General features: G+C 36.3%; 1 protein-coding gene across 1 annotated transcript in view; it reads right to left on the minus strand.

The window, feature by feature from the left end:
• The window catches only part of LOC132561707 (uncharacterized), a 161,663-nt gene that overhangs the window by 56,145 nt on the left and 90,257 nt on the right, over positions 1-15,261 (minus strand). Inside the window, exons 66-83 of the mRNA XM_060226406.1 lie at positions 13,634-13,815; positions 13,289-13,513; positions 12,737-13,074; positions 12,281-12,449; positions 11,601-11,759; positions 10,509-10,661; positions 9,565-9,744; positions 8,756-9,088; positions 8,289-8,522; positions 6,533-6,820; positions 4,876-5,011; positions 4,407-4,557; positions 3,906-4,086; positions 3,354-3,476; positions 2,941-3,157; positions 2,167-2,345; positions 1,442-1,621; positions 352-524 (exon numbers count right to left, since the gene is read on the minus strand). Coding sequence (XP_060082389.1) covers positions 352-524; positions 1,442-1,621; positions 2,167-2,345; positions 2,941-3,157; positions 3,354-3,476; positions 3,906-4,086; positions 4,407-4,557; positions 4,876-5,011; positions 6,533-6,820; positions 8,289-8,522; positions 8,756-9,088; positions 9,565-9,744; positions 10,509-10,661; positions 11,601-11,759; positions 12,281-12,449; positions 12,737-13,074; positions 13,289-13,513; positions 13,634-13,815 — 3,601 coding nt within the window. The remainder of the gene's footprint in view (positions 1-351; positions 525-1,441; positions 1,622-2,166; positions 2,346-2,940; positions 3,158-3,353; positions 3,477-3,905; positions 4,087-4,406; positions 4,558-4,875; positions 5,012-6,532; positions 6,821-8,288; positions 8,523-8,755; positions 9,089-9,564; positions 9,745-10,508; positions 10,662-11,600; positions 11,760-12,280; positions 12,450-12,736; positions 13,075-13,288; positions 13,514-13,633; positions 13,816-15,261) is intronic.

Genomic DNA, 15,261 nt, shown 5'->3' on the forward strand with positions numbered 1-15,261 from the left:
TCTAATTATCTACCTTTGTAAAATTGAACTGAAGTTGATGCCTCACAGGTAGGCAGCTCAGAGTTGTTGACTTAACACATCAACTATGTTCTCAATATTTTACACATATTTACTATATTTGTTAACATCAATCTAATGTTTCCACCTGCACTTATTACAATGTTCTTGAAACAACAAGCTTTTATACAATCACCAATCTGGTATGAAAAAAAACTATTCAGTTGAATATTCCTTCCTGTTAATCCTGAGCATTTTCTATTATTCTGAAATACCTTGGTTTATTAAAAAAAAACAAAATTATTTTAGTCAATGATAATAGGTGGCGCTGTCTGTATACAGATAAATATTTACCTGATAGGTACCCGAAGGACAGGCCTCTTGTGCTTCTTTGCCACCCACACAGAAGTAGCCAGGGTCACAGCTGTAGTTTGAAGGTGTTGATGAGATCTGACCAGCTGGACAGTAGTATCCTGGGGAACAGTCTCCAGCAGGTGCACTTAGACCCTCTGTGTCACAGTATTTTCCTGGAAGATTTCATATCAAATTGAACTTAATGTTGTTCCTCTTGAGGACAAAATTTGAAGATTTTTTTAATTATACAATATGAAACAGATTAATCTTCATTATGCTCTGTTCTTAAGTTTATTTCTGGTGGATGACTATTTGAAGTCCTCTGTACCAAACTCCAAAAACAAAAGTAGAAAACATGTAGTACATGTATTAACAGAAATGTCTCTACACTAGTGTTCTGATTTAGTATTCACAATAAAGTAGCTGTAAAAGAGATTTCTGTGAAGGGAGATAACCCATCTCTGGTAAGAGATACTCTAGCTACTTACTGACCAACATACAAGTATTTAAGATGTAATCTAAGGTTAAGGAGTATAAGGCATGAAACAGAGTAATACCAGTTATTGCAGATTTTGTATACTGCACTGTAAAATCAGACATTTTTGTTGAGCTCAAATTTTGAGGTTTCCAAAAATATACATTTTTACTGGTTTGTTGCTTACAAAATTCACTAGAACTAAGACAAACCCATGTAAGCTTTTCTCACTATATTATTTAATGGACATAAAAAATTGTGGATTTGTCTGTGAAAGTGAGATAAAAAACCTCTCACGAAAATAAATGATTTTAGTATTCTATCAAAAGATAATGAGGTCATACCAAATTACAGAGGTGTCTTTCTGTTTTACTTATAGACAAACCACATTCCTTTTGGCTCAAAGTTCTTGATTTTGTGAATTAACAGTACCAAGATAACCCTCTAATACCAGAATTGCTATTGAACTTTATCATTTTGTGAACATATGAATTCCTGGATATAGAGCACCACCAGCATCTATGAAAATAGCAACCCCTAAAATTACTGATTCTACAGTATGTGATCAACCTGACCTTGCCAAAATATGTCTACTTTTGATATGTGATGACTTACCCTTAGTACAGATGGTACAGGATGAGGGATTGGTTCCACGAATAGATCCTCGGTAGTAACCGATTGGACAAGGAGTAGGATATGAGCTTCCTTCTGGACAATAGTAGCCTGCTGGACAGTTTCCGCCCATAGAACCATCGGGAGGTGTACTCAGTGATGAGCTGCCATTACAGTAGTAGCCTACCACAAGACATGAGAAATGTGAGACACACAATGACAGGAAGTTAGCTAAATCACATGCAAGATAACGTAGCAAATTACTGTACCCAAACAACACATCGCCTCACCAACATGAACCAATACCCCAAGTATGAAGTTCCAATGATTAGTGGTACAGGAGATAGAGACAAAACAAACTTAAATAAAATATAAAGTTCATGTAACAAACGATGTATGAAATCGAGCCTGGGAAAGGTAACAGGAAGATGGAAATCACCCTCTTCCTGCAGTTCCCAATGGGGGACTAATTTATGATAAGGTAAATTGGAGATAGTCATATGACATCAAGCATGACGACAGGCATATTCAAGTTTGTCAAGTGACATCAGAAAGTTCATTCCATGACAAAATGATTTGTAACAGGAAAGAAAGTAAAAAAAAAAGAAAATTACTTTCAACAAAATGAAAAAATTGTATTTCACTATACGATAAATTCAATATAAAATAATAACAAAAACTTTTGAGAGATATTGATTGCAAGCAGAGATATTTGCTTCTAGTCTTACCTTGGGAGCAGTTTCCAGTAGGTTCTGTAAGACGAATACCGAGACAGTACATGCCCGGTGTACACTCGATCGGGGCATCACTTCCCTCAGGGCAGTACTGACCAAATACACAAGTTCCTCCCATGCTTGCATCAGTTGGATTAGGACTGGTTGATCCGCCAGAACAGTAGTATCCTCCACTGTAAAGGGAGATAACCCATCAAACATTCACAAACAACACTAACAAACCACTGGATCCACCAGAACAGTAGTATCCTCCACTGTAAAGGGAGATAACCAATCAAACATTCACAACACTACTTACAAATTATTCCTGAACTTTAATTAAGATAATTAAAAAAAAAAAAAACCAGAATACAACAATGAGTCTCCTTTTTAACTGCAGCACACTCACATTTCTTCTGCAAAAGTATTCAGACAGTACTTTACACCCTTAAAAACAAATTTAATAAGATCCAGCAATCAGTACCTGATAAAGACAGGCTGCTATAACTTACAGTTGTAAGAACAGACAAATTCATGATACATACAGCCTCTTCGTTAAACATCTTTAATTACCAGAAAGGGTAGATAAGCAAAATGTACCGAAAGTGTCAGGGGCAGACAACTCTCGTCTTGTATATTTGCAGTTGTCAGTATAGTCGCTAGTAGTAACCTTTTCATTGTGTACTTGAAATTGCCAGGCAAATAATACGTAAATACAACATGGTAAAGAAAATTGGTTTATTGCAACAATGCAGTTTTAGGTTGAGAAAACGACCTATATTCTTTTACCTGCAGTTTCCAGTAGGGGCTGACAACCCTGTGTTCTGACAGTATTGCCCTGGAGTACAGGTTACACAAGCTGATGAGTTGATCTGATTGGTGGCAGAGTTGAATGTTCCAGCTGGGCATGGATTAGCATACTTCTGTGTTGTGCCTTCAGGACAATAGTGACCACTGCTACAGGACTTATCAGTGTAGTCAGTGGAGTTAGCCAGGCAATAGTACCCTGTAAAGACAGCACACAACATCATTCACACATAACAGAAATTTCAAAGAAAATAAAAAAAAAAGATTCTCAATAAATTTTGTTGAGCTAACTGTGAAGTTTAAAATGTCTTATCAAAGTAAGATTGTTTAAGAATACAGCAATTTTACTGTTAAGTTTCATTTATTAGCTGAAAATTTAAAAGATTCTGACTCACCTGCTGGGCAGACTTTACAGGTACTCTGAGTTGTTTCATCCTGGTACTCACCGGCGAGGCAGCCTATAGGGGCATCACTGCCCTGGGGACACTTATAGCCAAGGGGACAAATGTCACCATAACCTTGAGAGTAAATAGGTTTAAATATAGGTCACTGATTTCATTGTATACAGCATTCTATAGCCAAGGGGACAAATGTCACCATAACCTTGAGAGTAAAAAGGTGTTAAATATAGGTCACTGACTTTATCATTAATACATGAATATACAGTGTGTTAGTTATTATTTTAGGGAAATTGGAACAAAATATGTTTTTTTAGATAATTTAAGAACAGCTATATCTATATGATATACTTTCATATTCCTAATGTGTCTCTAAATAGCATTTAAATAAGACCTACAGCATGTATAGAGAATATAGAACCTCCAATCAGGATTTAACATAAATTAGGTACTAGTATATGTCAACCAATCAAAACCAGTCTGATATAATCTACTACCCATTCTGTAGAAATATAATGATAGCCTTGTTTTATAAATAGATATACAGACCTGTGTGTCCCCCTATCAGAGGACAGCTAGCTGGATATGTGCTGTTAATGGCCGCATTGTCAGGGTTGGGGCGGTCAACGCCTGACTGACAATAGTACCCAGCCTGACATAGGCCTGTAGTGACATTAGCACCCTCTACTGAGCAGTAGTAACCACCATCACAGTCTAGGCATTGGTTCACCTACAAATCAGTTTTATACAATTATTCTTTAATATCATTCTTAGATATTTTAAATTTATCAAATTTTGGGTATATATACTTCATATCAATAAATCTTCTAACCTCAAAACTCCAATAATTTCACAAAAAAGCAATTCAAAATGTTTTCATGTTCTTTTTTGTCAAAAAAAAGATGAATAAATGTACTTTTCTGTAGCTTAAAGTTTTAACCTGTGCAATTCTCCCCGGGGAAATTCTGTAGATTAAGGAATATAGGAACATCCATACCTAATACACTATATACACACACAAGTTGATTTGTCAGCTATATATATACACACCCTATACAAATTGGTCTGTTGGCTGTAGGTTCCCATTGGACAAGGCTGCCAATCTAACCCAGTTCCGGCAGGACAATAGTAACCCATTGGACAATCATAATATCCTGATACTGGAACTGAAGCACTGACGTTCTGGGCCACGCAGTAGAATCTGAAGGCAACATTACACAACTTAATGAGAGATACTGTAAAAATTCTCATTTCCAAGGAGTTTTATTTTTTTTGCTATTTCTAAGGATGGATGAAATCTGACAACAGATACTTCAGAAATAAGATCAATAAGGGTCAGTTTTATATACCATCCACAAAAATACATCCCTGCTGTCTGAACCAGTGAAGGAATCAATACAGTACAAAGTGGTATTTCTCAAAGGTCGGCTCAAATAAACGTCTTATGTTTATAAACTATGTAGAGAAACTTTATCTAATAGAGAAAGTAAGAAACTGATAGTAAAGGAATCCAACATACCCATCAGGACAGGTGATGCAGGCAGACATTCCTGAACTGTTTGTGTAGGTACCAGCTGTACAGGCGAGAGGCTGGTCACTTCCTTCTGGACAATGTAGGCTGATAGGACAGATGACCGCATTGTGTATACTTGATCCTGGAAATGTCCAATAATAGCTTATTAGGTACAAAATTATCTGAATGAAAACTTAATGAAAAAATGAAGGATTCTCAACATCCGGGAACACCTGTTGTAGTCTATTTATGGACTAATTCATTGACATGTTTTCACCACTATTATAAGGAGCTCTACAGAATACCTCAGGTATCCATCTGTAACAGAGGTCATTATTTATTTCAATGCCTCCACTAGGATTCGAACCTTGGACCCCTGACTTACTAGTCTGACGCTCAACCAATCAAGCTAAAGAGAAGTTCTCACTATCCAAGTAGTATATTACGGCTTGTTTTTACCAGGGTTTTACAGGAACCTAGCCGCAATCTTAGATATATAGAGTGTTCATTCTTTAATATTGTTTTCTCCTGAATGGAAACTGTTTGAAGATTTAGAGCTCCAATATTCTTCATAATTCAGCAACATATCAAAGATATCTGGCACACGTAATTTTTTAATACATAAGTTTACATCAAGCTTTGCCACAGAACGGACTTAAAATGATGTGAAAGCTTATTGTCAGAATTTAAAATGGACAATAAGCAACAATTACAGTATAGATAGTTAATTGTTTTTTGCTTTGAGAAAAATAAGAGCTAAGAACTTCTCATGATGTGGCAATTGCAAAAGTTAACAAGTGCAAAAAAAGGAGAAAGACAGAAACAAAGAATGTACAGACATGTCAAAAGAATTTTAATTCAAACTCCAATTCAATGAAACTCAGGCAAAATATGAACAAAAGAATAATTTACAAGAAGATATCTGAAAAAGGACAAGGATAACAAGACCAGGTGTTCTGGAAGAGTAAGTGTCTTCTACTTCATCAAAGACATACATCATTCAAATGCTGGTCAATATAAGTAATTCGTGTCCCAAATGAGAACAAGGTAAACAAACACGAAGCAACCAGCATCATAACTAGCATCAAACTTGTTCAACTTTATATCGCATAAAGAAAATGTTTTTTTCTCTCTTGAATTCTTACTACCATCAAACTCCCAATAATATCTATCATTTTGCATCTATTGAAACCTTGTGCTGTGAGTAAAGCTGTCAGCTGCCGACATCTTACATAAAAATCATGATATTGAGAACAAAGCCTTGAATATCGAATCAACAGTAATATGTAAACACCATGAAAGTTGGGGATGCAGGAATATTGCCATCCATAAATGGAAAATTTATAAAATGGAAGTTGAAATCATCATAAGTTCATCAAACAGAATTTTCAACCTGTAGGGGTTTACCAAACAATGATATAATCATTTTCGAAAGAAAATTGCACCTTCACCAAAGCATTCCCTCAGTCTGATTTTCAATGTGAGAAAATTGATTTGTATATGTAATATGCTTTGTTTTCAAATTTTACGAAACCTAACTGCGCAAGATAGAAAGTTGGTTAACAGTGATTTAAATATTCAATGATCAATCTGTCCTCCATGGTTTTTTAAAAGATGATAATAATAAAAAACCCAGATAAAGTGAGAACTTGGGATATCTGACCTTCAGGGCAGTAGTAACCTGCCGTACAGTTGCCTTCAACATCTGTTAATCCTGTCTGTGTACAATAACTACCGCCGGTACAGTTTGTACACTCCCCTACAGCAGTCAGTCCTGTACTGTTAGAAAAGGTTCCGGCTGGACATCGTGCTGGTGTGTGAGTGCCCTCGACACAATAACGTCCAGCTGTACAGATCTGAGGAGCGTTGTTATCAGATCCCTCTATACAGAAGAAACCTGCTGTGCACAGCCCAGTCGGCTCAACCAATCCAGAATCATTACAATACCAGCCTAAATAAAAAAGTGAAGAAAAAATTCAACTTTAGAAAACAACAGTGACCTATGACCCTGATCCTATATCTTCTTGACCTATAACCTTTGATCTAGTGATTGCTGACAAATACTGTAAACATGGAAATTTGTGAAACGGGGAAATTTAAAATATAATATGCAGAAGTCATTTGCCATGAAAATTCCACCCAGGCTTGAAAATTTGTGAGTTATTATGTACATATCAAAATAGGTATTAAATATGTAAAGATAAAATAAACCCCGAGTCTGAACAAAATTAAATTAACATCGTTGAAACTTCACATTATACAAAATTATGCTTGTGAAAATAAATCAGAGTTCAAACTACCAGTGTTGACATTGCCCAAAATCATGACAAAGTGTTTGATAGTTTCCTAGCAAGGAAGGAAACTACTGATTGGTAATGGCATTTTCAATTGGACTATAATCATCTTTTGGAATATGTTCCTGCTACGTTAATTCACTGTTAAGAAATCAAAGCTTTTATTATGTTTGTTATCACATTGGATACTGCAATGGAGATATCATGTTAAATGTAGCCCTAAAAAACACAAGTCTATTGGTGTATGGACAGAAATTGACATATCAGTATAATTACAGATTTATGTTACTTAAAATGATCTCAATGGTGTTTACAAAGCATGTCTAGAAGTCTTATAATTATTTATTATACATAATAAATTGGGAAAGTTTTAAAATAATTTTCTTATCAAAATGTGAAGTTAAAAACTGTTGTTCTTTGATAATACAAATGGCGATATTCTGTGGTCTATATATACTGACTGCTTTTAAAATAGAGTTTGGACCTCAAGTTTTGTCAGTGAGCATGGTGTGATGGCAAATTATGAAAAAAAGACAATCAATGTTAATTAAGTGATATGTGTGTGCATTGTATTTGACAGTATCTCGTGCTTGCTATGGTACTTTACAATTCCCTATCCACAGTGTTTACCAGTGATGACCACAGGGAACACCAATCAAAAGTTAGATGTGTGATCACATGATATGTTTAAACAATTTGAATTGTAAGTGAAATAAGACTTAAGAGGGTTAGCACTAACACTAGACAGAAACTGATTGTTTTCATTAAAAAAATCATGTGTTCAAACTACCTGCCTACACTACTGATCTAAGGTTTACCGTACATCAATTACGAAAATGACCCTCAAGTAAAATTTGCCTATTGAAATCGCATAATAAACCCCCATAGAAATAACCATGTTCACAGTAAATGATGAATACTGTTGACCTTACCTCAATAACAAAGGTATATAACAAAAAACTTTTATCACACAAATATATTAAGAAATATCTTATTCATAAAAATCTATCAAACAAAACTGACCTATTACCTCTTACTGACCTTTAACAGTGACCTATGACCTTTACCCTGTTTATCTTACTGGCATTAAAAGCCTGAATGACAATGACCTTGACTGCTACAAACCTCTTGTACATGAGTTACAGTCGGTCAGGTTCATCAACTTGGTGTTATTTGAGAAGGTTCCTGCTGGGCATTTGATGGGTTCAGTTGTCTGCTCCGGACAGTAATGACCAACTGGACAGGGGTCTGCATTTGACCCTTGAGATGGTGCGGCTGTTTGTGCGGCTGAGCGACAGTAGTATCCGGCAGCACATGGCAGAGACGGGACGACAGTGCCAGCTGTACAGTAAAGACCTCCTGCAAGAGACAAACAAGAGGCTTTAACACTGGTGTCAATATTACACATGTTCCTAGTGGACAAATATAATAAGAAGTGACACATCTAAATCAGCTTTTACAATAACCTATTTAAAATCATATATAGTAATGTATGGAGCAACTTAAAAAGTAAAACAAATATCAAACGTGTTTGAAATCAAAACTTTTAACACTATTTCTGCTGGAGCCATAAAGGGTAAATGTGGTCATACCTGTACAGGGCATGCACTCTGTGTCCCATCTCAGGCCGGTCTGGTTGTTGAAGGTGCCCACGGGACAAGGGAACTCGTTTGCCACTTTTGTGCCATTAGGACAGTAATGACCCTCTGGACAGATATAGTCTGTATAGTTAGAAATAGGGCCAAAAGCATTGTCACAGTAGAAGCCCTCAACACATTCCTTACATGTGTACTGTCGAACCTCGTCCTGGTAGAATCCCGCTGGACACAGCTGATAGGAGCTAGAACCCACCGGACATTTATATCCTACTGGGCATTCATAGGCACTTGGGTTCCTCACAATCTGGCCCTCTGGACAGTAGTAGCCTTAGGTATAAAAAACAAGAGGAGATAACTCTAAACTATACTTCCCTGGTACTACAATCCTTGTTTCAGCCGAATACTTACAGAATAAGTGAAGCAATGAAATAGCTTTCAAATACAAAATATTATAAACATCTGTTAAAATTTTCTATTTAAATATCAACACAGAAGTGTCAGGATGCAGATAAATCACACACTATACACTGTATTGCCCCTTATGGCGCTGGTCTTATCTTTGCACGTTTTGCTTCTTAAATCATTGAAATAGAAAATCCAATTTAATTGTGCTAAATAAAGTTTTATTTTATGCTTTTGTTATAATTGTTTGTTTGTTGAATTATAATTCACAGTTTAAACGTAACACAAAACAATAATGATACATTGTATATTAATCACAAAGCTGATGAAGTGTAAAATTCATCGACAGAAAAAAGGCTAAAATTTCACCATTTTACACTAAAATCTATAAATCACTTTACCTGCATCACACATTCCATCCTCTGTAGCCAGTCCACTACTGTTACAGAAATAACCAGCAGTACAGGGCAGACACCAGGAGACATTCTGACCAGCCATGCTAGGCTGGAAGTAACCTTGAGGACAGGGTTCAGGAACGGAGCTTCCTTCCACACAGTAATGGCCCATTGGACATCGGTCACCTGTAAACCAGTAGTTACATATTTATAGTAATATTGTAACCTGGGCCTGAAGTGTTAACCAGTTAATACTGTAACTAAAGCCCAGGGTGTTAACATATTATATTGTAACCAGTGTGGTCACTAGCCTTATTACCAGACAATCAAATACTATTTGTTATCAAATTCTTTACATGAAATAATTTTAACCAATCAAATAATTACCTGATTTCTACCAATAAAACAATACCTTATTGCGACCAATCAGAGACTGCAATGACAATCACGAATATACCACAGTGAAAGAATTACAAATAATGACAAGTAATAATCATGTTGTGTTTTAGAATTCTTAGAAGATTTTCCAGAGAAAACAAGCAAAATGCGTATTGCTGAAGCAATGCATGTCTCATACTGGCCCCCACAAGTTACAACCCTCAAACTCAAATATGTACAAGATAACTTGATGTTTAGTTATGGTGTGATTTGACAAAAAATCCTTCATGGAATTAAGCTGCTAGAACACTGAATAACGTTTAAAGATGCATGGATGGACAGACAGACAGTAAAATTAAAACTCCCACCCCCCACTTCTTCCCACCCACTTCAACCCCCCACTTCCTTCTGCCCACTTCCTACCGCCCACTTCACCAGTAAGGGATTAATAAGGAGGAGGATTAAAATATTGCAATGAAAAAAGGGTGTTGAGTGGAATAATTCATTTAAAACTGAAAAGGTCTTAAAAAAAACCTGGACAAAACACTTCAGTTTCCAATAAAGTTCCTTACCTCCGGTACCTGTAGGTTGTCCTGTGGTAGAGTTGGAATTACAGTAATATCCTGCCGAACAGTTCCCTGCGGGTGTGCTCATCATATCTATATCACAATACATGCCAGGGTCACATCCTACTGGGGCAGAACTTCCAATGGGACAGTAAGTTCCTGTAGGGGAGATTACTCTCTTAGTCAAATAAATTTGAAAAATATGGACAGATTACTACAATGGTGTCTGTTACAATAAAATTCTCTAAGGGAGATCATTCTCATAGTCAAATATTATTCAGTATATTCTAGACATGATACACATCACTGCAATGACATCAGGTTAAGTTTTTCTATTATATAGTGAGACAGGTTACAACCTATTACAGAGTGAGACAGGTTACAACCTATTATATAGTGAGACAGGTTACAACCTATTATATAATGAGACAGGTTACAATCTATTATAGAGTGAGACAGGTTACAACCTATTACAGAGTGAGACAGGTTACAATCTATTATATAGTGAGACAGGTTACAACCTATTATATAGTGAGACAGGTTACAACCTATTACAGAGTGAGACAGGTTACAACCTATTACAGAGTGAGACAGGTTACAACCTATTATATAGTGAGACAGGTTACAATCTATTATAGAGTGAGACAGGTTACAATCTATTACATAGTGAGACAGGTTACAATCTATTACAGAGTGAGACAGGTTACAACCTATTATATAGTGAGACAAGTATTTGAGTCTGAGTACCTTTTTATGAAAATGGACGATGGCCTTTTTATTTCTTGTGTGATATATCACAGAGTTAGATAGAATTAGCTGGTAAGTGTAGATGTAATGTTATAAGACAAACCAATATATATATGGTAGTAAAATCACTTTATACTGACAAGTTACAATTTAGAAAGTGTACTGGGAATTTTTTCTTTGGACTTATAAATGTTAACTTTAACCACTCACACCTAATGGAGCTATATAAATAAGTACTAGCAAAAAGACTCTTGGAATTGGATCTTCGACTGTCTCAAGTTATGTGGCCTGATTAAGTAAGATTTAATGACCTGTAGGTCACTTAGAACAGAATGTAACACAGCAACATACCTGCTACACACTTGCCACCATCTGTTAAAGTTTGGGCGAGGCTGGAACCCAATGTACAATACCAGCCAGCATCACAGAGTCCTGTGGGAGAACTCATGCCTGGCGAGCCACAGTATGACCCGGGGGTACAGGGCTCGCAGGCACTGGTGTTGGATTTACCTGTAAACAGGTGAAAAAACGCTGACATGTTTGTAAAGCATTTTAAATATATGTATTTTGTAAAGATTTTGAATTTTTGAAATGAAGAATTCCCACTTGGGCTGTGTATGAAAGTAGGAAATGTCTTGAAATACAGACACTGTGTCACAGACTTTCACACATTAAATTCCAAATGTTTTCAAGGTGACTTTGATTAATGTCCTTCTGTATACATTTTTCATCATTTCCACTCTAAAGGGAGCTAACCACTATCTTATTGTTTTAGGATACAATCAAACTTACAAATCAAAAACAAATACTATTTAATTTTGCCCTTGTACAGGTTGTTATACACAAATTTTTGCCTTGATCTTAAATTCACCCTCCCTGTTCTGGGACGAAAAAGACGAACATTTCCTGGTAAACAGTATAATCATAGCTCATATTTTAGAGCTTCCATGAGATATCTTGTACATAGCTTTTTGTTTTCAAAGTGCTAAACAGTATCTTTTTTATTTCAAGGTCAAGGGTAGATATTGTACCAGTGAGGTTGTTAAAGGTTCCTGCTGGACATGGGAACTGGATGTCAAAAGCGGTCTTAGCTGGACAGTAGTGACCAGATGGACATGGTTTGTCCGCATACGTCGTACTGTTGGCTATACAGTAGTAGCCCTCTGGACACGATTTACACGAAGCCTGGTTACTCTCATCCTAGTTAACAAAAATCAAGGTCAAAATGTCAGAAAAACTGATTATTTCATGGTTTTCAAGGTCAGAGGGTCAGAAAAATTGCATTCCAGATGTATACATTTCAAAGAGTTCAAGGTCATAAAACTAGACAAACTAAATAAAGATACCTACCTGAAATTCTAAAGGCAGTAATGATTTAGGAGTCACTTGCAGAACTATAGGTCTTTTAAGAATTAACTGCAAATCAAATTCTTTAAGGGACAATAGCCATCTAAAACAGATCACCACTGACACAAGACGGTTCCTACCTGGTATGATCCAGCATCACAACCTTGTGGTACAACGGTGCCTTGTGGACACTGGAAACCAATAGGACAGATCCCGCCGGTTCCTGTGTGGTTTCCTGTTGGTGTAGCTGTGTCCACGCCGGACTCACAGAAGAACCCTTGGGCACAATCCCCAACAGGTGCAGTCAGGTTAGTGACATCACAGTACATGCCTCCTGTACACTGCTGACAATCTGCTTCCGCAACAAGACCAAGCTGGTTACTGTAGGTCCCTGCTGGGCATGCTGACTCGTTACGACCTGTACCAGCGAGGCAGTAAAATCCACGAGAACAGAGACGGTGACCGGATGATGAATTACCTGTAAAAATATATCAGTACTATGCATATATTTGTTTTGCCGTCAAGTTTACATTTTGATATTTTAGATAAATTTTGAAAAATAAAAACTGATGAAGAACTTTTAGGGTTTAATACAGGACAGGACTTGACCACAAAATGCCAGTTACTGAAAGACAGAACATGAGAATAAGCAAATTACCTCTTCAACCGTATCTGTATTGAAGACTACTTACCTTGGATGACCTCCTCAGGTACACAGTAGAAACCTTCAGGACATATAAGGCAAGCAGACGCTTGAGTAAAGTTGGCAAAGGTTCCAGGTTCACATGGCACTGGTAGGCCACTTCCTATTGGACAGTGAAGACCAATCGGACAAGGCGTAGCAACAGGGTTTGACACAGAATCTCTTCCAGGGCAGTAGAAACCACCATCACATAACCCAGTGGGCAGGGTCAAGCCTGCATTGTGAAGTAAATTTCAATTATAAGAAAAAATATTCTGGAGTTCAATTATAATAAAATTTGAGATTTCGTTTTGAAATTAAAAATATTTCAACAATATCTTATATAACTATTTACCAGTATCATTACAGTAGCTCCCTGGGTCACAGTCTGTACACTGGGTAGCATTGACAAGCCCCTGAGTGTTACTGTATGTCCCTATGGCACAAGGTGTGGGCCAGCCTGATCCTTCAGGACAATAGCTGCCTCCCGGACAGATGGTTCTCCTCGAATGGTTAGAGGACAATTCACAGTAATACCTGTGGATAGTAACAAATTAATACAGAATTAGAATTCACAGTAATAACTTGGTTAACAATACAGAATTAGAATTCACAGTAATACCTGGGTTAACAGTACAGAATTAGAATTCACAGTAATACCTGGGTTAACAGTGCAGAATTAGAATTCACAGTAATACCTGGTGATAGTTACAAATTAATACAGAATTAGAATTCACAGTAATACCTGGGTTAACAGTACAGAATTATAATTCACAGTAATACCTGGGTTAACAGTACAGAATTAGAATTCACAGTAATACCTGGGTTAACAGTACAGAATTATAATTCACAGTAATACCTGGGTTAACAGTACAGAATTAGAATTCACAGTAATACCTGGGTTAACAGTACAGAATTAGAATTCACAGTAATACCTGGTGATAGTTACAAATTAATACAGAATTGGAATTCAAAGTAATACCTGGGTTAACAGTACAGAATTATAATTCACAGTAATACCTGGGTTAACAGTACAGAATTAGAATTCACAGTAATACCTGGGTTAACAGTACAGAATTAGAATTCACAGTAATACCTGGTGATAGTTACAAATTAATACAGAATTAGAATTCACAGTAATACCTGGGTTAACAGTACAGAATTATAATTCAAAGTAATACCTGGGTTAGCAGTACAGAATTAGAATTCACAGTAATACCTGGGTTAACAGTACAGAATTAGAATTCACAGTAATACCTGGGCTAACAGTACAGAATTAGAATTCACAGTAATACCTGGTGATAGTTACAAATTAATACAGAATTGGAATTCAAAGTAATACCTGGGTTAACAGTACAGAATTATAATTCACAGTAATACCTGGGTTAACAGTACAGAATTAGAATTCACAGTAATACCTGGGTTAACAGTACAGAATTAGAATTCACAGTAATACCTGGTGATAGTTACAAATTAATACAGAATTAGAATTCACAGTAATACCTGGGTTAACAGTACAGAATTATAATTCAAAGTAATACCTGGGTTAACAGTACAGAATTAGAATTCACAGTAATACCTGGGTTAACAGTACAGAATTAGAATTCACAGTAATACCTGGGTTAACAGTACAGAATTAGAATTCACAGTAATACCTGGTGATAGTTACAAATTAATACAGAATTAGAATTCACAGTAATACCTGGGTTAACAGTACAGAATTAGAATTCACAGTAATACCTGGGTTAACAGTACAGAATTAGAATTCACAGTAATACCTGGGCTAACAGTACAGAATTAGAATTCACGGTAATACCTGGGTTAACAGTACAGAATTATAATTCACAGTAATACCTGGGTTAACAGTACAGAATTATAATTCACAGTAATACCTGGGTTAACAGTACAGAATTAGAATTCACAGTAATACCTGGTGATAGTTACAAATTAATACAGAATTGGAATTCAAAGTAATACCTGGGT

The sequence above is a fragment of the Ylistrum balloti genome, unplaced genomic scaffold (genome assembly GCF_031769215.1).
Source record: "Ylistrum balloti isolate Yb309-2 unplaced genomic scaffold, AGI_CSIRO_Ybal_v1 Utg371268, whole genome shotgun sequence".
NCBI classification, from domain to species: domain Eukaryota; kingdom Metazoa; phylum Mollusca; class Bivalvia; order Pectinida; family Pectinidae; genus Ylistrum; species Ylistrum balloti.